At 41.4% G+C, this 23,785-nt stretch overlaps 1 protein-coding gene across 2 annotated transcripts in view; it reads right to left on the bottom strand.

Moving 5' to 3' along the window:
- CACNA2D1 (calcium voltage-gated channel auxiliary subunit alpha2delta 1) overlaps positions 1–23,785 on the bottom strand; it is a 394,047-nt gene that overhangs the window by 121,510 nt on the left and 248,752 nt on the right. For both annotated transcript variants that reach the window (XM_058189787.1, XM_058189788.1), the window contains exon 7: positions 1,003–1,134. In XM_058189787.1, the coding sequence (XP_058045770.1) occupies positions 1,003–1,134 (132 nt within the window). The remainder of the gene's footprint in view (positions 1–1,002; positions 1,135–23,785) is intronic.

Here is a 23,785-nt window from a genome sequence, read left to right as displayed (position 1 = left end):
TGAAAATGTCAACCCAGACTCCATCCGAGATCCCATCTCATTTTTCGTGAAGAGGCTGGAGTTAATTAAATATCGGGGAAGCTTCGTTTGTATTTCTTCTTCTTCTTCTTTTGCCCTTAACACTTTTCAGACTTCTGACTATTCAAAGAACATTACATAAGGGGGTGAATCCCTCTGCCTCCAGGGATGCTATTCAGCAGGTTCTGACAGGTTCTGACGAACCAGCAGCGGAAATATTGAGCAGTTCGGAGAACCGGCAAATGCCACCTCTGGATGGCCCCAGAGTAGGTGGGAATGGAGATTTTGCAGTATACTTCCCCTGGAGTGGGGTAGGAATGGAGATTTTGCAGAATCCTTCACCTGGGGGGCGGTGGGAATGGAGATTTTGCAGTATCCTTCTCCCAGGAGTGGGGAGGGAATGGGGATTTTGCACAATCCTTCGCCTGGAGTGAGGTGAGAATGCAGATTTTGCAATATCCTTCCCCTGGAGTGGGGTGGAAATGGAGATTTTGCAGTATCCTTCCTCTGGAGTGGGGTGGGAATGGAGATTTTGCAGTATCCTTCCCCTGCAGTGGGGAGGGAATGGGGATTTTGCACAATCCTTTGCCTGGACTGAGGTGGGAATGGAGATTTTGCAATATCCTTCCCCTGGAGTGGGATGGGAATGGAGATTTTGCAGTATCCTTCTCCCAGGAGTGGGTAGGGAATGGGGATTTTGCAGTATCCTTCCCCCAGGAGTGGGGAGGAAATGAGGATTTTGCATTCCCTAACCATAACCCTAACCCTTCATGAAGCCACGCCCACCAAGCCACACCACGCCCACCAAGCCACGCCCACAGAACCAGTAGTAAAATAAAATTGAATTTCCCCACTGATCTGCCCCCTTTCACACACACACCCCACCACCCCATTAAAAATATATCCGCTGATTTTCATGGAGCAAGTCTAGAGAAGAAAGCGAGGCCACGAAAGGGAATATCGACCGCCAAGACGGCAGATTACCTGGGTAGTATCTAGCGAGGCCGGTCGCACTGCCAAAAACTTGCCACAGCAGACTTTGGTCTTCCTCTCTGTTCTTTTTAAAGACTTCATCTAAGGCCCCCGTCCAGTTCAGTTCGTTTAGCACGATGGTAGCTGCAAAAAGACGGGAGGAAACGAAACACACTTGTAAAGTTGCGGTTGAACTGTGCCGTGCGCCGAAAGAGGTTCAACAGAAGTAATGGACGGAAACTTATCAAAGATAGAGACATCCAATTTAGGACTGAGGTCCTGACAGCCATCATCTTCTTTCAACAACGCTATAATCCTTTGCGGGGTGGAGTTTGGGCAACTGAATGGAACTAGCAGAGTGTTTTAATGGCCGGATGCCCTTCCCTGTCGCCAGTACGGAGTTTCGTTCAGCAGATATATTCCCAGTGTGCCCAGAGAGAGAAATATCTGCCTCTACCTAGGATTGAACTCACAGCCTCCTGATTGTGAGGCGAGAGCACCACCTCTAGGCCACTGCACCACTCCGAGAAATTTCCTGACTGTGAGAATAATTAATATTAATCAGTGGAACGCCTCCAGAAGTTGTGGTGCTCCATCACTTTTTTTAAAATTTATTTACATTTATATCCCGCCCTTCTCCGAAGACTCAGGGCGGCTTACAATGTGTAAGGCAATAGTCTCATTCTATTTGTATATTTACAAAGTCAACTTATTGCTCTCCCCAACAATCTGGGTCCTCATTTTACCTACCTTATAAAGGATGGAAGGCTGAGTCAACCTTGGGCCTGGTGGGACTAGAACCTGCAGTAATTGCAGGCAGCTGTGTTTTAATAAAGCCACCACGGCCCTGAGCCACCACGGCCCTTGGAATCACTGGAAGCTTCAAGACGAAAATTTGCCTGGAATGATTTAGGGTCTCCTGCTTCAACAAGGGGTGGACTAGAAGGCCTCCAATGCTCCTTCCAACCCTATCATTCTATGTTCTAAATCATGGGTGTCAAACAGTGTTCCGTGCACCTTTGGCATTTAGTCATGATGGCCACATGACCACGGAGACGTCTTCGGACAGCGCTGGCTCTTCGACTTTGAGACGGAGATGAGCACCGCCCCCTAGAGTCGGGAACGACTAGCACATATGTGCGAGGGGAACCTTTATCTTTATATTAACCTCAACTAGAATTATATTTGTGCAACAATGGAAAAATGATGAGGGGAAGGTAATTAAGAAAATATTAGAATGTGCAGAAACACTTACTATTAAGGATAAATAAGAAACTGAATATTTTTTGATAGGGGACATATTTTATCAATGGCTAGATAATAGAAACAGACGTTAGAAAGGAGGAGGTTAAAAAAAAGGAAATGGTAAAGTGGAGAGTTGTTGAAGAAGAAGATGTTAAGTGTTAAGTATTAATGTTATGATGTTATTAAATTTTATTATCAATATAATGGTGATAAATATCACAACAAAGATGTGTAATATGACTATCTAAACTTAACTGTACCCAGGACACACACAGCTTGATGAAAAATGAGTGTTATATAAATAAAACAAATAAAACATTATATAAATAAATAAATAAATAAAACATTAAATGAATGAATGAATGAATGAATGAATGAATGAATGAATGAATGAATGAATGTTTAATATCCATAACAGGCAGATCACACTGTTTGATGAAAAATGAATGTTAAATAAATAAAACACATAAAACATAAGAAAGAAAGAAAGAAAGAAAGAAAGAAAGAAAGAAAGAAAGAAAGAAAGAAAGAAAGAAAGAAAGAAAGAAAGAAAGAAATGTATAATATCCATAACAGGGAAAGCACACTGTTTGATGAAAAATGAATGTTAAATAAATAAAACACATAAAACATAAGAAAGAAAGAAAGAAAGAAAGAAAGAAAGAAAGAAAGAAAGAAAGAAAGAAAGAAAGAAAGAAAGAAAGAAAGAAAGAAAGAAAGAAATGTATAATATCTATAACAGGGAAAGCACACTGTTTGATGAAAAATGAATGTTATATAAATAAAACAAATAAAACAGGTAATAAATGGATGAATGAATGATTCAATATCCATAACCAGCAGAGCAGCCAACAAAGGCCTTTCTAGGTACTTCTGTTAATCTATTTTTTTTTTAAAGCCAGCACCGTTGTAACTTCAAGTGGTCACTAAATGAATTGCTGTAACTCGAAGACGACCTGTTCCACTGTGGATTTCTTTGATCCTAGCCTACTGACAAATATATAAAAGTAATACCATGCTTTGCATCGACCGCAATGGGAGTTAACGCCGGCGCCACTTTCTGGAGGGAGGCTAAAATTAATAACAGAGCATCCAGAGGGACCAAAAACGAGACAGGAGAGAAGAATATAGCATTAAATGTAACATTAGATTTGTAAAGCCGGCTGGGGAATCCGAATTCCAGGAACGTGCTCATTACTGTAAGTTAACCGTGTTTTCATGTTTATGGATGTGATCATTTGCAGGAGAGATCAGCTGTGTGCACATTAATATTCATAGGCTGGGCCAGCTTCAGAATTAACTTGAAATACCCTCCCAAAAAAATAAAAAATAAAATAAAAGTTAAAAAATTTATATTCATCAGCATGATCAGGGAAGCGCTGAAGGGCTAAAAAGATAGAGGAAGTCTAAACGGAGCAAGTCAGGAGTTATTTATGCAAAAAAAAAAAAAAAGGAATAATAATAATATTAGTTTTCTGGCGTTTTATTTTTTCAGACCAAACAGATTGAGGGTTGTTTTTTTTTAAAAAAAAACAAAAGGTGGGGGGGCGGGGGCGGGCAGACAGTTTCCCGAGGCTCCTGCATTAATAATTGATGGGACAAACAATTAATGCTTCATTACAATATTGATAAATAGCTGCCGTTTTCCTTCTCCTTTACAGCCCAAAATAACTCGCTCACGCTAGGCAACAGCTGGCATTTAGTTAATTGGAACAGAACTAGCTTTAACTCCTCAGATGGAGCTCTATCGATCTCTCTCTTCTTCTTCTTCTTCTTCTTCTTCTTCTTCTTCTTCTTCTTCTTCTTCTTCTTCTTCTTCTTCTTCTTCTCCTCCTCCTCCTCCTCCTCCTCCTCCTCCTCCTCCTCCTCCTCCTCCTTCCTCTTCTTCTTGGTTTATCTAGATATCAATTATTTCTCTGTCCGTCTCTTTCTCTCTCTATGTATCTATATCTATATCTACCCATCTATCTTCCAGCATTTTAAATCAATCAATCAATCTATCTATCTATCTATCTATCTATCTATCTATCTATCTATCTATCTATCTATCTATCTATCTATCTATCTATCTACTTCTGCATCAATATCTTATTGGTTTATCTAGATATCAATTATTTCTTTATCCATTTATGTATCTATATCTATCCATCTATCTTCCAGCATTTTAAATCAATCTATCTATCTATCATCTATCTATCTATCTATCTATCTATCTATCTATCTATCTATCTATCTATCTATCTATCTATCTATCATCTTTCCTCCTCCTCCTCCTTCTTCTTCTTCTTCTTCTTCTTCTTCTTCTTCTTCTTCTTCTTCTTCTTCTTCTTCTTCTTCTTCTTCTTCTTCTTCTTCTTCTCCTCCTCCTCCTCCTCCTCCTCCTCCTCCCACTCCCCCTCCTCTCCTTCTCCTTCTTCTTCTCCTCCTCCTCCTCCTCCTCCTCCTCCTGCATTAATATCTTACTGATTTATCTAGATATCAATTATCTCTATCCATCTCTCTCTCTCTCTCTCTCTCTCTCTCTGTATTATATCTATCCATCTGTGTTCCAGCAGTTTTTTTCTTTTTACTTTTTTCCTCCTCCTCCTCCTCCTCCTCCTTCCTCATGGCATTTCAAAGTTTGGAGGCAAACAGGTTGCAGAGCCGACATCTTTAACGAAGGATTAAAGTCAACCCTGGAAAAGTAAACACGTGTGCGCTTTTCCTCTTTCGCTAGCTTCAATTATGAATTCGCAAACCGCCGTCTTCAAAATACAACATCATTTATTCATAAGAGGGTCCCTCAGAAGTCATCTAAATAGGAGCTAAGCAGCTCAGCTAAACAATAAGAAGAAGCTAAAGCAACATTAAGAAAAGGATGTTTCCCTAAGCCAGTGATAGCTAACTTTTTTGTAATCGTGTGCGGGGTCGACCGCCCTCCCCTTGCTCTTAGAGAGGCTCTGGAGGCTGCAGACAGCAAAAAAGTCACTTCCTGTGCAACCGGAATGCCGTTTTCGCCCTCCCCAGACTCATAGAGAGGCTCTGGAGTCAGGTGAGAGAGAAAAACATGCCTTCCCCACCACCCACAGGCCCGCCGGAGGCAGGAAACAGCCTGTTTCCCTACTTCTAGTGGGCCCAAAAGGCCCAAAAATCAGCGCATGCACACCGGACCTGAGCTCGCGTGCCCACTGATATGGCTACGCATGCCACCTATGGCACACGTGCCATAGGTTCGCCATCACAGCCCTCAACTGTACAGATAGTCCTCGATTTATGACCACAATGGAGCTCAACACGCATGTTGCTAAGTGAGACACGCGTTAGGTGAATTCTGCCCCATTTTACGACTTTTTCTCGCCACGTTTGTTAAGTGAATCACTGCAGTTGTTAAACTGGTCATTAAGTGAATCTGGCTTCCCCATTGACTTTGCTTGTCGGAAGGTTGTAAAAGGGGAAATCACATGACCTGCAGCCGTCATACATGTGAGTTGGTTACCAAGCATCTGAATGTAAATCATGTGACCCTGGGCAGGCTGCAATGGTCACAAATGTGAAAAACAAACAAGTGAAGAAAGGATACAACAGCAGATAGATTTAAAATCTGAACTGTTCTTATTGGGTATCTTAGCAGAGAAATTTAGTAAGGAAAATATATATTTGATTGTAGATGTTATAACTGCAGCGAGGATAGTATTTGCGCAAAGATGGAAAGCAGAGAAAACCCCTATGGAAGGAGAAATAATTAAGAAAATATTGGATTGCGCAGAAATGAATAGATTGAATAGATGAATAGATTGGTGGCTCAACAGGCTAATGCAGTCTGTTATTAACAGCAGCTGCTTGCAATTACTGCAGGTTCAGGTCCCACCAGGCCCAAGGTTGACTCAGCCTTCCATCTTTTATAAGGTAGATAAAATGAGGACCCAGATTGTTGGGGGGGGGCAATAAGTTGACTTTGTATATAATATACAGGAGTAGGGCCTTCTCTGTTGGAGCATCAACGCTCTGGAATGAACTTCCCCCTGGCCTACGTCAAGTGCCTGATCTTCGGACCTTCCGTCGTGAGTTAAAAACATATTTATTTATTCAAGCGGGACTGGCATAATGGTTTTAATAGTTTTAATCTTAAATTGGGGTTTTTTATTGGGTTTTTAAATCTTTTATAATTTTTAATTTAAACTTTTAATTTTCAGCCTTTTGTAATTTGCTAGGTTTTAATTTGTTGGTTTTAATTGTATATGTACTGTATTTTATCTTTGGCTGTACATCACCCTGAGTCCTTCGGGAGAAGGGCGGTATAAAAATTTAATTAATAATAATAATAATAATAATAATAATAATAATAATAATAATAATAATAATAATAATAATAATAATAACAAAAATGGATGAAGACTATTGCTTGACATAGTGTAAGCCGCCCTGAGTCTTCGGAGAAGGGCGGGATATAAATGCAAATTAAAAAAAAAAGAAAGAAAGAGGGGAATCGGAATACTTTAAAACAGGGGTCTCCAACCTTGGTCCCTTTAAGACTTGTGGACGTCAATTCCCATAGTTCCTCAGCCAGCTTTGCTGGCTGAGGGACTCTGGGAGTTGAAGTCCAGAAGTCTTAAAGGGACCAAGGTTGGAGACCCCTGCTTTAAAATATGGGGTCAATTCTGTTATTGGTAGGAGAAGAGATACAGTATATATAGGGTAATATTGTAATGAAGAAAGAGGAGAAAGAAGATAGATAAATGTATTAATAGAACAGCTAGTACATAAATGTATAAATGTATTAATAGAAAATCAAGAAATGTGGGAGGAATGTTATAATAAAAGAAATAATGATATTAAAAAATTATAAATATTGGAGGAGTAAGAAGAAGACACAAAAGATGCACTCAGGTGATACACTAAATGTTGGATTATGTATTATATGTTTGTTTGTCTATAAAATAAAATAAAACTTTTGGAAAAAAAAAAGAAAAGAAAAAGAAAAACTGTCATAACTCACTTTTTTCAGTGCCGTTGTGACTTTGAACGGTCACTAAGCGAACTGTTGTAAGATGAGAATCTTGCTAAGGTGAAGTTAGCTCAGTTGCATTAAAATCTAATTGCTTTGAGTAGCTCGGTTCTTTCTGAATGGCTAAAAATGTGCATGGGCACTTTAAAAAAAAATAAAAGCAATAACTTCTCTGAAAACCCCCAACTGTAATTTTCAAGACTCCCGATTCGAGCAAAAATCCCAAATTTATGGATTAGCGGAGTGGGGATTTTAGAAACCTATGTAAACAAGGATATCTGTCAATCGCAACTTGGGGGTCCCACTTCAAGTAGGCTGTTGCTTTACATGGCATAGGGCCGGGTTACTTACGGGACCGCCTACTGCTACCGAATACCTCTCACCGACCCGTGCGCTCTCATAGAGAGGGACTCCGCAGGGTGCCGTCAGCGAGGCAATGTCGTCTGGCGACGCCCAGGGGAAGGGCCTTCTCTGTGGGGGCTCCCACCCTCTGGAACGAACTACCCCCAGGACTTCGTCAGCTTCCGGACCTTCGGACCTTCCGCCGCGGGCTTAAAACACACTTATTTATTTGCGCAGGACTGAGTTAGATTTTAAATTTACGGGTTTTAAACTGGGTTTTATTTTTTATATTTTTAAATATTTGGCGTTTAGAATAAGTTTTTTAATTGTTTTTACTCTGTATTTATGTGTTTTTAAGTGCCTGTTAATCGCCCTGAGTCTCTCGGGAGATAGGGCGGTATACAAATATGATTAAATAAATAAATAAATAATAAATAATACAACAGTTCATTTAACGACCGTTCAAAGTTACAACAGCACTGAAAAAGTGACTTATGACCGTTTTTCATCCTTATGACCGTTGCAGCATGCCCATGGTCGCATGATCAAGACACTTAGAAACTGACTTGTATTTATGTCAGTTGAAATGTCCCGGAGTCCTGTGACCCCCCCCCCCCGCTTTTATGACCTTCTGACAAGCAAAGTCAATGGGGAACCTGGATTCACTTAACAACCGGGTTACCAACTTCACAACGGTTGTGATATACTTAATGACCGAGGCAAGGAAGGTTGCAAAATGGGACAAAATTCATATACCCACGAATGTCTCTGATGGGAAACTGAATTTTCCTACTTAATAAAGTGAATAATCTGAATCTATTTAGTGAAAATAAGATACAGCAAGCTGTTTTTGGTATCTTATTTTTTGTTTTGTTTTGTTTTCAAATAATCCACGATGACATTGATAATAAGCTTACTCAACAGCTGGTATTTACACATCAAACAATTTTCCTAAATCATGTAATAAATTCTTTACATTGTATAACACTTCCAGCTTCTGTTTGTGTCTGTTGTTACTGCTAAGCTTGGAATTCTCTTGTGATGATATATAGATCATTAACAAATGTTGGGACACAGCCTGTTTTAATGTTATAAACTCTTTCCAAATTCAGTTGCTAGATTCAATTTAATATGCAAGAGGGAAATATTTCTGCCAAAACATTTTCAACAATTCAGTGTTTCAAAAACTGAACATTTCAACAATTCAACGTTTACAACAATGGCAGACAATAGATATAAAATGCATTTGTTTAATTTAAATAAAGTGACAATAGCTATTATTGCAATATATGGTGTTGCTACCTAACAGTTGTAGAAAAATCTACATCAGGGATAAGATTCACATCAAATTAAGAGGAGAGTTAATTTAAGATTCTAATTTACTGTCTTCCCATACCATGGATTATAATCGCTTCTCCCTAAATAATCCAGGAATATTTTCAGAAAAGATTTCAAAACGAATTAATTTCAAATTTGGGGAATACAATTCATCAATATGCTGGCAATTTAAAATCCCAGCTTCTATGCTAAAATCTGATTAACCCAACTAAGGCAATTAAACAAATATGACTCAACTAGAAAGTATGACAAAAGTCAATTGTGTTTGCATTCCTTTGAATGTATTAGATCTGCTGCATAAAAAAACTTATTTGAATATCTGTTGAGAGATTTAGAAAACCACCAACCCTTCATAGGACAGGACAGGCAGGAGGAAAGAAAGGTAAGGTAAGGTAAGGTAAGGTAAGGAAAGGAAAGGAAAGGAAAGGAAAGGAAAGGAAAGGAAAGGAAAGGAAAGGAAAGGAAAGGAAAGGAAAGGAAAGGACAGGACAGGAGGAAGAGGGAAGGGAAGGGAAGGGAAGGGAAAGAGAGGAGAGGAGAGGAGAGGAGAGGAGAGGAGAGGAGAGGAGAGGAGAGGAGAGGAGAGGAAAGGAAAGGAAAGGAAAGGAAAGGAAAGGAAGGGAAGGGAAGGGAAGGGAAAGGAAAAGAGAGGAGAGGAGAGGAGAGGAGAGGAAAGGAAAGGAAAGGAAAGGAAGGGAAGGGAAGGGGAAGAGGAAGGGAGGAAAAGAGAGGAGAGGAGAGGAGAGGAAAGGAAAGGAAAGGAAAGGAGGAAGAGGGAAGGGAAGGGAAAGGAAAAGAGAGGAGAGGAAAGGAAAGGAAAGGAAAGGAAAGGAAAGGAGGAAGAGGGAAGGGAAGGGAAGGGAAAGGAAAAGAGAGGAGAGGAGAGGAGAGGAGAGGAGAGGAAAGGAAAGGAAAGGAAAGGAAAGGAAAGGAAAGGAAAGGAAAGGAAAGGAGGAAGAGGGAAGGGAAGGGAAGGGAAGGAAAGGAAAGGAGAGGAGAGGAGAGGAAAGGAAAGGAAAGGAAAGGAAAGGAAAGGAAAGGAAAGGAAAGGAAAGGAAAGGGAAGGGAAGGAGGAAGAGGGAAGGGAAGGGAAAGGAAAAGAGAGGAGAGGAGAGGAGAGGAAAGGAAAGGAAAGGAAAGGGAAGGGAAGGGAAGGGAAGGGAAGGAGGAAGAGGGAAGGGAAGGGAAGGGAAAGGAAAAGAGAGGAGAGGAGAGGAGAGGAAAGGGAAAGGGAAAGGAAAGGAAAGGAAAGGGAAATTTTATTCTAGTTATTCTATGCAATATTCTAAATATTGTTCTATTTTTAATCATTGATCATGATCATGCCATTATGCCCTGTCATAAATCCTTCTGCAGTGCTATTTTGGAGGTCAAAAGAGGGATGCATAAAACCACCAACCGGACACACGGACCAAATATCAATAAAGGACATTTCTATCTACTTTCCGCAATTTTGCACAGTAAATCTGAACTATTTCAAAAGGACTCCGCACAATGTAGAATGTCCTATGAATCATGCATAAAAAGCTTGTGTGAATGGCTAATTGGGACTTTAAAGAGAATTGGATAAATTCATTCGGAATGAATTTTTCATTTGTACTTCTTTGGGGCCGAGTAATCTTCCTTTTTAAACAGCTGCTCTTGGTGCATTTTAATTACTCTTTAAATAAAAAAAAAGGATAACGGCACAATCTCCTCATCCAATTCAGGAGCATCTCACAAGGGGTATTATTGCTCTATTATTTAGACTTCTTATTCCTGCCAGTGGAAGATAATCACTTACGCAGGTAGGCCTCGACTTAAGACAGTTCATTTAATGACCGTTAGAAGTTACAACAGTCCTGAAAAAAGAGACTTATGACTGTTTTTCACACCTATGACCGTTGCAGCATGGCCGTGTGATCAAAATTCAGACACGTGGCAACTGGTCCACATTTATGACGGCTGTGTCTGTAGTAACTGTGTAGTAACTGTGTTGCTAATCTAACAACTGCAGTGATTCATTTAACAATTCAGGTAGAAAAGAAGAGCAAAACTCACTTAACAATTGTTTCGCTTAGGGACAGAAATTTTGAGCTCAATTGTGGTCATAAGTCGAGGACTACCTATATATTAGTTGTCGGCAAATTTAGGGACTAGATCCTTGATATAGATTCCTACATAAATCCCACCGTCTCGGTACTTATAGAACGCATTTCAAATATTTGTATATTTTTTCCACAGGAACCCGTAACAGCTGTCCTCTAAAATATAGTAGTGGCCAAAATTGTGGAAACCTTTTGGGAAAAGTGTATTTTCTAAAACCAGCTAATAACACCACTTTTGGGGGGGAGTAGTACCATAAAATTAAATATCAATGGGAAGATAATTTAATCAAGAACATAATGCAATAACTTTTAGGAAGGATTTGCTATTAGAATAGCAGTTACAACATAAAGAAGAAAAGTGAAACAGGTAGAAAAAATGAGACTAAAATTATCACTATAGCAAAGAACGAGATATACAAAAATGATCACCATGTCAGTTAATACTTAGTTGGGTAACCTTTAGCGTGAATTACGGCCTTACAATGTCTTCCCATGGAGTGAACCCAGACTTTGAGTTCTGCATCTGTTCTAATGTGAAACCAAGATTGAATGATAGCTTCTATTAACTAAGTTTTGTTGCTGGGTCGCTTCTGACTAACAAGTTTTTTTAGTCGGTTCCATAGATTTTCCATTGGGTGAAGGGCTGGGCTATTCCCAGGCCATTCCAGCAGTGGAATAGGATTATCTTGAAACTCCCCCCAAAAAAGTGGTGTTATTAGCCATCAAACCTCAAAAATACACTTTTCCCAAAAAGGTTTCCACAATTTTGGCCATTACTGTAGGATATTATTATTATTGCATATTTTAGAAAGGAGCAGAGAATTAAAACCGTGTCTGGACAGATCCTGATCTCTTTCTAGCCCACAAGTTAATAGTCCTTTAAGCCAGACAGCAGTGGTCAAAGTCACCCAAGTATTAAAATTGTCCGGGTTGGGAAACACGGCAACAGAAAACATTTGTACTTGTTAGAACACTTGGCTGACTTTCACAGTTTAACCGTTGCCAGATGGCTCGGCAGAATATTGATCGGTGAACAAGGCAGACAGTAATTAAGAGGAAGCCAGCTGTGATCACGTGACGCTACCATCTTGACTGTTTGGGGGTTTTTTTTTTTTTTTTTGGAAGCCTTCCCTTATGGACACCCCTGGCTCTCATTTAGACATAGGGCAACTTTAGCTAATAGATAAAATTAGAAGGATCCTTTTATTCATTAACCAGTGGAACAGCTTGCCTTCAGAAGTTGTAAATGGTCCAACACTGGAAATTTTTAAGAAAATGTTGGATAGCCATTTGTCTGAAATGGTGTAGGGTTTCCTGCCTGGGCAGGGGGTTCGACTAGAAGACCTCCAAGGTCCCTTCCAACTCTGATATTATTATTGTTATTAAGTTGTGGGTGCTCCATCATTGGAAGCTTTTAAGAAGAAGCTGGACATGTCTACGGAGATTCTCAGTCATCCAGGTCATGCTGTTTTGTTTTGTTTTTTTCTCAAGAGGTAACTGAACTTTCTGGTTTTTCTTTGAAGACGTTTCGCTTCTCATTCAAGAAGAGATGAATAGAATAGAATAGAATTTTTTATTGGCCAAGCGTGATTGGACACACAAGGAATTTGTCTTTGGTGCATAGGCTCTCAGTGTACATAAAAGATACCTTCATCAAGAATCATAAGGTACAGCACTTAATGATAGTCATAGGATATAAATAAGCAATCAGGAAACAATGAATAGAATAGAATAGAATAGAATAGAATAGAATAGAATAGAATAGAATAGAATAGAATAGAATAGAATAGAATTTTTTATTGGCCAAGCGTGATTGGACACACAAGGAATTTGTCTTGGTGCATATGCTCTCAGTGTACATAAAAGAAAAGATACATTCATCAAGAATCATAAGGTACAACACTTAATGATGGTCATAGGGTACAAATAAGCTACCAGGAAACTATCAATATCAATATTGATAAGGATACAAGCAACAACGTTTATTTATTTATTTGTTTGTTTATTGTTTATTATTCAAATTTCTATACGGCCCTATCTCCCGAAGGACTCAAAGTTACAGTCATACAGTCATAAGTGGAAGGAGATGGGTGATGGGAACAATGAGAAGATTAATAGTAGTGCAGACTTAGTGAATAGTTTGACAGTGTTGAGGGAATTATTTGTTTAGCAGAGTGATGGCCTTCGGGAAAAAACTGTTCTTGTGTCTAGTTGTTCTGGTGTGCAGTGCTCTATAGCGTCGTTTTGAGGGTAGGAGTTGAAACAGTTTATGTCCAGGATGCAAGGGGTCTGTAGATATTTTCACAGCCCTCTTTTTGACTAGACAAGTCCTCAGTGGAAGGCAGGTTGGTAGCCATTGTTTTTTCTGCACTTCTAATGATCCTCTGAAGTCTGTGTCTGTCTTGTTGGGTTGCAGAACCAAACCAGACAGTTATAGAGGTGCAGATGATTGGATGAGAAGCAAAACATCTTTAAAGAAAAACCAGAAAGGCCAGTTGCCTCTTGAAAAAACACCTTTGAGAATGGCTTTGCAATCAAAGGAGGTTTTCAAGAAGAGACTGGACAGCCACTTGCCTGGAATGGTACAGGGTCTCCTTCTTGAGCGGGAAGGGAGAGGATTGGACTAGAAGACCTCCAAGGTCCCTTCCAGCTCTATTCTGATTGATTGATTAATGTCCGGCATGAAAGACCAGGTCCACATGTGAAGGTTCAATTCAACTGATGTATTGCTACTCATGCCTACAGACAGGAATCTTCTCAACTAAACACCTGCTAGGAGTTGGAGAAGGGTCCATGGGATTCAAGGAACATTGGACTTAGTTCACTTGTGGCTACGTAGAGATCCCTCTTTTAACTCCACCTCCAGGTTCTTCCAGTCCTTCCCCAACAATTAAAAAGTCTATCTACCTAGCAATATTTTGGGGAAAATATTTCTTTAATAAATCTTACCCTACCTCTCCTGCCTAACAGTTTCTCATAGTTAGAACTCTTTAGTAACAAAATTCTACCACCAAGTCAACAGTTTTCTGGTAAAATATACCCTCCTGTTTATTTTCAGTATTTTAAGCTATCCCCAAAGATTATGATTCATACCCAAGCATTAGTTTGTTGTCGATGAAGACCATGACATGGTTATAGGTCGGGTTTCTCTGCAATTTTCCATTGCGTGGTGTAATTCCCTACACTAACACGTAGCCTTTCTTCTACGGGGTGCAGGTTCTTATTGAAAGTACTACAAGATTCTCAACCCCAATCTCTAAAGAATTTAGTTTAAACTCTGATTAATCTCAATGAAGTGGGAGACAATGGTGACCAGATACTAATGTCAACTCGCAAAGCATACCTGGACTGCTCTTGAGTTGCCACAGGCAAGGGAGATGGGAAAACGGCGAAGCAGCACGGCAGCCAAAGACAGGAGCACATTCCAGGCATATCTTTCTCAAGGCTGTCTCCCAGGGTTACCCACAGCGGCTGGAGGGGAGTGATCTCTACAACCCGCGAAATTGCTCTGTTGGCGAATGTGACTGATGACACCTGGGGGGGGGGGAATCCAGGGCCATGTTGGGGCCGTAAATCACGTGGGGTCAGAGCTGGCTTCACTTGGTAATGTGCCGACATGAAGCTCCTAATAAATAACTGGATTTCTTTTGGAGCTTGGCTCGAGGCTCATGATTTAATTAGGGCATCCATCGGAACCCTGACAACTAGCAGAATAAGAGAATTGGAAGGGACCTTGGAGATCTTCTAGTCTACTCCCTTGTGATAAACACTCTCTGTTCCCTCCAAATCTTTCTTACCTGGCTTGTTATTAGTTAGGGATGGACAACCCATGGTTAACGCTCCTCTAAAGCATTCATAAACCCTTCTGGGTTCCGGCATCAAATGTTCAAAACCCGATGGTGAAATTTTGGATTTAGACTTACTTTCTTTTATGCATACACATAAGACGTTTCACTCACAGCTTCTACCACCTTGAGAGACAGGGATATTGAGATATTTATGATTTCTTTAGAACAAAATGTAAACCCCAGGAGTAAACTTGGGAAGGAAAACAAGAATAAACATCCATTCTTCCACCGGAGGGTTCATTGGGGTGAAGTTGTTATGTCTGGAAATTAAATCTGCTGCCCAATGCACATTTTTCAAAGAAAAATCCTGGCGCACTTGAGAACAAGTTAGTTTTCAGAATTTAGTTTTAATTACTTTACGCACGGGGGTGGATTAAAGCTGCGCAATGGGTCCAAATCAACTGAGACCGATGAGTAGTCAATTCTTTGTAATGATATCGCTGTGGGTCCTCGCCAGATCATTTTTTATGAGCTGGGTTTTTGATCTATTATGTACATATGGAAAAGCGTTCCTAATGCTGCTACCGAGAGCATCATAACAAGAATTACCTTTGAACCTGATTAATATTCTAGTAGTCGATCTGCACGCAGACAGTTAAGGGGAATGATGATGTCTGAGAAAGTAAGAGCTGGGTTTCTCAGATTCAGGACTTGTTCGAAGACGACTTCTTCAAGTAATGGTGGAAGTGTTTCCTCTTCCACTATTATGACTTTCTAATAATTTGAATGTCCACTGAAGACACTTTGACTTGACTTCAGAATACATACGTGGTTTATGTACATCAATTCTGAGAACTAATTGATATAAATGAAGAACATGTACTCAAGTATAGTTGGAAAAACTCTAATGTTGTAAAACACACCAAACAAGTATGGGAAGAAAGGAAGGGAGGGAGGGAGGGAGGGAGGGAGAGAAGGAAGAGGGAGGGAGGGGGAGGGAGGAAGGGAAAAAGGAAGGAAGGAGGAGGGAGGGAGAAAAAGAAGGAAGGAAGGAAGAGGGAAGGAGGGGATGAAGGGAGGAGGAGGGAGGAAGGAAGAGGGAAGGAGGGGAGGAAGGAAGGGAAAAAGGAAGGAAGGAGAAGGGAGGGAGGGAAAGAAGGATGAAAGAGGGAGGGAAGGAGGGGGATGAAGGAAGGGAGGGAAGGAGGAAGGAAGGAACTACGAAGAAAGAGAAGGAGGGAGGATGGCAAAGGAAGAGGGAGGGAGATGGAGTAAAGAAGGAAGGAAGGGAAAAAGGAAGGAAGGGGGAGGGAAGGGGGAGGGAGGTAGGCAGAGGCAGACAGGCAGGCAGGCAGGCAGGCAGGCAGGAAGGAAGGAAGGAAGGAAGGAAGGAAGGAAGGAAGGAAGGAAGGAAGGAAGGAAGGAAGGAAGGAAGGAAGGAAGGGAATTTCTGCAGTAGGGAAGATGGAACTAATTAGCTCCATACCCATCAGCCACATGAAAATCTTATTGTTGGAGGGGAGAAGGTCAGTTCTTATTCCATTCTACAGACTCCTATTAGCAAACACAAAAGAACCAGAATCTTCCCCCAGATGCTGATAATTAGAATTTATTTAGACCTCTGATACACCTGCTATTTTAGCTTTTCAGGGGTTTTTTTTTTCCCTCCACCGATGTTAGTTTTAGTCTCCCCTGCTTTTAATTGATTGCCACCTTCAATTGATTGTTAACGTGTTTTTTTTATTGTTGCTTTCTATTTGATTTATGGTGAGTTCACTTGTCTCTTTATTAAACCTCTCCCGGAGAACTATTAACTATAGCACAGATTAATAAGAAATAAAATTAGGAAAGGTAGCTACAATGAAAGGAAGTGAGAGGGAGGGAGGGAGGGAGGGAGGGAGGGAGGGAAGGAAGGAAGGAAGGAAGGAAGGAAGGAAGGAAGGGAGGAAGGGACAAAAGGAGGAAGGAAGGAAGGAAGGAAGGAAGGAAGGAAGGAAGGAAGGAAGGAAGGAAGGAAGGAAGGAAGGGGAGGAAGGGACAAAAGGAGGGAAGGAAGGAAGGAAGGAAGGAAGGAAGGAAGGAAGGAAGGAAGGAAGGAAGGAAGGAAGGAAGGAAGCGGAGGAAGGGACAAAAGGAGGGAAGGAAGGAAGGAAGGAAGGAAGGAAGGAAGGAAGGAAGGAAGGAAGGAAGGAAGGAAGGAAGCGGAGGAAGGGACAAAAGGAGGGAAGGAAGGAAGGAAGGAAGGAAGGAAGGAAGGAAGGAAGGAAGGAAGGAAGGAAGGAAGCGGAGGAAGGGACAAAAGGAGGGAAGGAAGGAAGGAAGGAAGGAAGGAAGGAAGTGGAGGAAGGGACAAAAGGAGGGAAGGAAGGAAGGAAGGAAGGAAGGAAGGAAGGAAGGGAAGGAAGGAAGGAAGGACAAGCTTCATAAGCCTACAAAGAAACCGAAGCTTCGTAAAGAGCCACTTACACAATGTGTCCAGGCCAGCTATTTTATGCATGCAGCCTCCATCCAGGAGAGTAATCTCTGAAATAAATTGTCCCGTTGCGAATTCTCCCGAGATTGACTTAAACACATCAGCCGGCCTGTCCATCTAATCCTTCATCTCATGGATGCTCCTTTCGCTCTCTGGAAACCAATTAATCTGTCTGAGGGGTGCCAATAACTGTCTGTTCGCTGGAGAGGCTTTGTGATGGATACTGCCACAATCCATACAATCTTACAAAGCCTTCCTCGGCCTAAACAGACTGGGGACTGCTCTCCCACTTTCTTGCCCCCCCCAAACCGAGACCTTTTGGGGTACCCTCTCAGTCAATCAGCCCATCGATTAAACTTGCCCCCCCCCCAAAAGGTCCAAAATGCCTTGAATATTTTGACTTCGTCAACTTCCGGACCTCCGAACCCTCCGCCGCGAGCTTAAAACACATCTATTCGTTTGCGCAGGACTGGACGAGGTTTTTAAATGTAGATTTTAATGGGTTTTATTATATATATTATTTTTAATTATCTGGCTGCATCTAATAAGTTTTTTAATGGATATTTTATTTTTGTATTTATATGTATTTTATTTGCCTGTGCACCGCCCTGAGTCCCTAGGGAGATAGGGCGGTATACAAATTTGAATAAATAAATAAATAAAATAAAATAAAATTTTGCAGATGGCTTAGGTTCAGAAATGCATAAATTATATCAGAAGTGCGCTGAGAGGGAAGGGTTAATTCGGTTCACCTTTGTGTCTCTTATTCCTTGCCAATTTCTCTCCCTCCGTCTCCTTCCTTTTAACTAAAGAAAATAATAAGCCTCTGAGAAAAGACGAGGAACGAATATCAGATCATATCCATTCAATAAATCAAATGCAGTTGTGAAAATGCAGGAAGTTAAAAGTCACCGTAATTTTTGGGGGCTGAGCTGAGAGATCGACAGCTTTGCATGCCATACAGCTAGTCCTCGACTCACGACCACAATTCAGCCCAGCATTTCTGTCCTTAAGGGAGGCATCTGGGGTGTGAGTTTTTGCCCTGTTTAACGGCCTTTCTTGCCGCAGTTTTTTTTTTTTAAGGGAATCGCTGCAGTTGATTAAGTTAAGTTATTCGTTATTCATTAAGTGAGTCTGGCTTTTCCCCATGGATTTTGCTGGTCAGAGGTCACAAAAGGGGATCATGTGACACACACCCCCAGGACACTGTGACCGTCATAAATATGAGTCAATTGCCAAATGTCTGGATTTTGATCACTTGACTCTGGAGATGATGCGAAACAGATGTAGGTGTGAAAAATGATCATAAGTCACTTTTTTCAGTGCTGTTGTAACTTTGAATGGTCACTTAACAAATGATTGTAAGTCAAGGAGTACTGGTATGTGATCTTAAATACAGGGAAATGATACGATAAGGTAAGGTCAGATGATAAGGTGGATGGGATGGGTTGGGATGGGATGGGGAGGAGAGGAATGGAAATAGAAAATAATAATAGAATAGAATACAGTAGAGTAGAGTAGATAGAGTAGGGTAGAGTAGAGTAGAGTATAATATATAGAGTAGAGTATATAGAGAAAAGTAGAGCAGAGTATATAGAGTAGAGTAGAATATATAGAGAAGAGCAGAGTATATAGAGTAGAGTAGATTAGAGTAGAGTAGAGTAGATAGAGTAGAGTAGAGTAGATAGAGTAGAGTTTATAGAGTAGAGTAGACTAGAGTAGAGTAGAACAGAGCAGAGCAGAGCAGAGCAGAACAGAACAGAACAGAACACAGGAGAATAGGGTAGGGTAGGGTAGGGTAGGGTAGGGTAGGGTAGGGTAGGGTAGGGTAGGGTAGGGTAGGGTAGGGTAGGGTAAGGTAAGGTAAGGTAAGGTAAGGTAAGGTAAGGTAAGATAAGATAAGATAAGATAAATCTTTATTTTCACTTTTTTCTCTGAACACGCTAGCACACATATTTCCATACACATACATGCACATACATACACATAGTTACATAGACCCGAAGCTACACAATAGATACAGGTCTATGACGATGACGAAGGTGATCGAGTTTTCCCAAAACTAGGAGAATGTCTAGGATTTTGTGTATAAAAAAGACCCCTTGGCAGGGGATTGGGAAGTGAGAGCTCTCCCTGAGAGGCAGGCATTGTGCCGGCTTGGAGACTCGGCACACCCCCGTCAGTAAGCAGTTGGCTTTGGAATGTAAATTGTACCGTCTTCCAGAGGACGTTCATTAAACCCGCTCTGCAAAATTCATCACCCAATGGCTGCTTTGAAAAAACAACATAGAAGTGTTTGCTTCCCCATCACCATCGCTCCCCAAAGCATCCACGCCTGGAAAGATCAAAATTGATATGTACAAGAAGGTATAGACGGGGATCAAAAGACCGCAGGGACTCCGGTGAAGTGTGCCCAGGTTGATCAGAGGAAGCAGACCTAACGCCGGCTGAATGCTTGATGCGAACGCCGAGAATCGGGCCAAAGAAAAATCAGCCTGGACTGCCGAATGAAATGTCCTCCCTTCCCTTTTACCCTTATGGTCTGTGAAGGGACACGTCCCTCCCAGCTCTTCGTGTCTATTCTTGAGCCCGCCATTAATTAAATAACCGGTTCAAATACATGCTTTGAGAAGAAGCTACAGAAGATGAGAAGGTAAAGAAGAGTGAAAAGCTTCGGCTTGCAGCTTATGACAAAGAAAGGCACCGTCTATATGGGTGGCCATCTGTAATATTTGTGTGTGAGAGACAGAGAGAGAAAGGGAGGGAAGGATAGAAAGAGAGAGGGTGAGAGAGAGGGAGGAAGGGAGAGAGAGAGAGAGGGAGAGAGGGAGGGAGGGGGAGGGAGGGAGAGAAAAGGAGAGAGAGAAAGAGAGGGAGGGAGGGAGTGAGGGAGAAAGAGCGAGAGAAAAGGAGAAAGAGAGAAAGAGAGAGGGAGGGAGAGGGAGGGAGAGAGAAAGGGAGAGAGACAGAGGGAGGGACGGAAGGAGAGAGAGAGAAAGAGAGAGGGAGGGAGAGAGAGAGAGGGAGAGAGACACGGAGGGAGGGAGAGAGAGAGAAGAGAGAGGGAGTGGAGGGAGAGAGAGAAAGGAGAGAGAGAAAGAGAGGGAGGAAGGGAGAGAAAGAGAGAGAGAAAGGGAGAGAAAGAAAGAGAGAGGGAGGGGGAGGGAGGGAGGGAGAGAGAGAAAGGGAGAGAGAGAGAGAAGTTATTGTTGGAAAAAAAATCAAGATGGCAGCCACAACAGTGTGATCAAAATCCTGTCCTTTTTTTTCTATGCATCATTGAAACATTCAAATAGGGTTTGGGACACATGCACAAATGCACACCACCAATGCACATGCACACCATGGATGCTTGCAGAGAAGTGTGAGGAACAAATGGGTTCCGTACAAGCTTGGAAGAGAAGCTAGGGAAGATACAGAAGGATTGAGAGAGAGAGGGAAAGAGAGAGAGAGAGAGAAAGTGAGAGAATGAGAGAGAGAGAGAGAAGGAGAGAGGGGAGTGTTGGAAAAATCAAGATGGCAGCCACAACCGCGCAATTAAAATGCACACACACATCATAGATGCCACTGTTTGCCAAGGAGGGCAAGAAACAAATGGTCGCATACAAGCTTTGGAGAGAAAGTAGAGAAACTCTACACTACTAACCAGAGCATACAAAACATTTGCCAGACCTATTCTTGAATACAGCTCATCTGTCTGGAACCCATACCACATCTCTGATATTAATACAATCGAACGCGACCAGAAATATTTTACTAGAAGAGTTCTTCACTCCTCCGAAAACAACAAAATACCTTATGCCACCAGACTTGAAATCCTGGGATTAGAGAATTGAGAACTCCGCCGACTTCGACATGACCTGTGTTTAACACACAGAATCATCTATTGCAATAGCCTTCCTGTAAAAGACTACTTCAGCTTGAATCGCAATAAATAGAAGACATTCTCTTCTAAACCTTTGAAATCTAGACTGAAGTTATTATTTTGGACAGGGAAGGCGGTCAGCAACGACTCTATTCTCAGAAGATATATATATATATATAGGTATATATATATATAGATATATATAGATATATAGGTATGTAGGTCTTGGCGTATTCGGGTCTTTTCCCGTGTAAGGTTGAAAGTATCTAGGCGACGTTTCGACGAGGTCTCACTCGTCATCTTTAGGCTGGTTCTTTCAGCTTCATGCTTGTGCGAGCAAAAATTGTGCTACAATACAGCCGACTAATCTGCAAACACCCACTCCATCTACCAATCGAGATGTAACTACACAGCCAGCCAACCCGCTCACAGCAACACTCCCCACCTCCCCACCAGTATTTATAGAGAGACGGCAGCTCCGACCACGCTTTGCTCGCACAGGCATGAAGCCGAAAGCACCGGCCTGAAGATTATGAGACCTCGTCGAAACGTCGCCAAGATACTTTCAACTTTACACGGGAAAAGACCCGAATATGCCAAGACCTCCATCCATCCATCCATTCATTCTTCCCTTGCTTTTTATATTTAAAACTCAATGTGGAAGAAAGTTACCTCTAATTTTTGAATGCAAATTGCCAAGAGTGTGACACAGTGGTGGGTTGCCCCCGGTTCAGACCGGTTCTTGCGAACCGGCAGTAAAACAGGGGGTATGCTCTGCCCAATGATCCCGATGTCATCAGGAAGCTTCTGCGCATGCACAGAAGCAAGCATGCGTGAGCAAAGCAACCACATGCCTGTGATCCCGCTACGAACCAATAGTAGAGGTAAGTAAAACCCACCCCTGGTGTGACACAAATATATAACAGTCCAAGAGTCGTTACAAGAAACGTACAAGAACGCTGTGTTGTCACATCAGGAAGGAATAAAACGAAGGGTGGGAGGAAAAATAGGATGATCTTAAAACATTGTGCTGATAATTCAGATCCAGAGCGAGCGACTGAATACATTTTACATACATGTGTGAATGGTCTTTAATTCCAAACACCATCCCAGCCAGCAATCTTTTATAGGCCATTGTTCAACTGTCAACGCAACGTCCCAAGTGATTAACTAGTCGACAATATCCTCTAAAACAGGAAGGATGGTGAAGCAGGCCAGATCTACACACACATAGATACACACACACACACACATCAATTCCGGGTTTTAACCCGGGAGTGACAAACGTAGAAGATTGCGCAGATGCGAGTGTACTCAATTGCACGGCAGACACCCCTGGGAAATTAGACACTAATTATATTTGGTATGAGCAACATGGTTTTTAAAGAGCATTCATAACATTAATAGGAGTTTCGACCAATCCCCAGCTCCGTCTAATTGAGCAAAAAAAAAAACATCCAGCGCATCTTTAATTTATCAGAACGGTTGCTCAGGTGTCAAATAAAAACCGTCTGTAAACAGGAAAGGGAAACGCACGAGCTGAAAACAATCCGAGCCTGCTTCCTAATGTCGAGAATGATTGAATTCCACTCTAACGTGTTAATGATTTTTCATTTATAGAACACGTTTTGGCAAAGCTGAACGGGAAGACTAATTCCCTGACTTCTGTTTTGGATTAGCCACAATTTAGGGTTTCGCGGGTTGTGGCAATCTGTCAAGCGTGGGGAATCAGGGTGAGAGGTTAAATTCCAGTTTAGCTGATGGATTGCTCCGGCTTATAGAGAAGAATCGAAGGGGCAGCATTAAATTGATGTTAGATAAAAATTAACAGAATTCAAGAGGGGTTCGGTTTAGAACATTTGTGGGAAGATAAAGACTCCAGCCATCTTCCTCTCTTGACTCCACCCATAGGTTCGGCCTGTCCTTCTCCAAATGCTGACAATTACAGCCGTATATGCTATTTCTTCTGCCTGTTAAATACTTCATTTATTTTCCCAAAGGTGCTTTTTAAGGAGGCAACTGGACTTCCTTGTTTTTTTTTCTTTTCTTTTGAAGATGTTTCGCTTCTCAACCAAGAAGCTTCTTCAGCTCTGAGTGGATGGTGAGGAACGGAAGGATTTATAGTCCTTGCAGATAGCTTGTAATTTGCATCCTTTTAGAGGGTCGTTGAGGCCACTTGGAGGTTTATCTGTACCCTCAGGGTCACTCTATAACTCTATAACTGTCTGGTTCGGTTCTGCAACCCAACAAGAAAGAAACAGACTTCAGAGGATAATTAGAACTGTGGGGGAAAAAATTGCTACCAACCTGCCTTCCACTGAGGACCTGTATACTGCAGAAATCAAGAAGAGGGCCATGAAAATATTTACAGACCCTCTCACATCCTGGACATAAACTGTTTCAACTCCTACCCTCAAAATGACGCTATAGAGCACTGCACAACAGAACAACTAGACACAAGAACAGTTTTTTCCCGAAGGCCATCACTCTGCTAAACAAATAATTCCCTCAATACTGTCAAACTATGTACTAAATCTGCACTATTAATCTTCTCATAGTTCCCATCACCAATCTCTTTCCACTTATGACTGTATGACTGTAACTTTGTTGCTGGCAATTCTTATGATTTATATTGATATATTGACCATCATTTGTGTTGTAAATGTTGTACCT

Source organism: Ahaetulla prasina, chromosome 7 (assembly GCF_028640845.1).
Source record: "Ahaetulla prasina isolate Xishuangbanna chromosome 7, ASM2864084v1, whole genome shotgun sequence".
NCBI lineage: Eukaryota > Metazoa > Chordata > Lepidosauria > Squamata > Colubridae > Ahaetulla > Ahaetulla prasina.
Note: the sequence above shows the minus strand (reverse complement) of the source record. Positions and strands in the feature narration are given on the sequence as shown.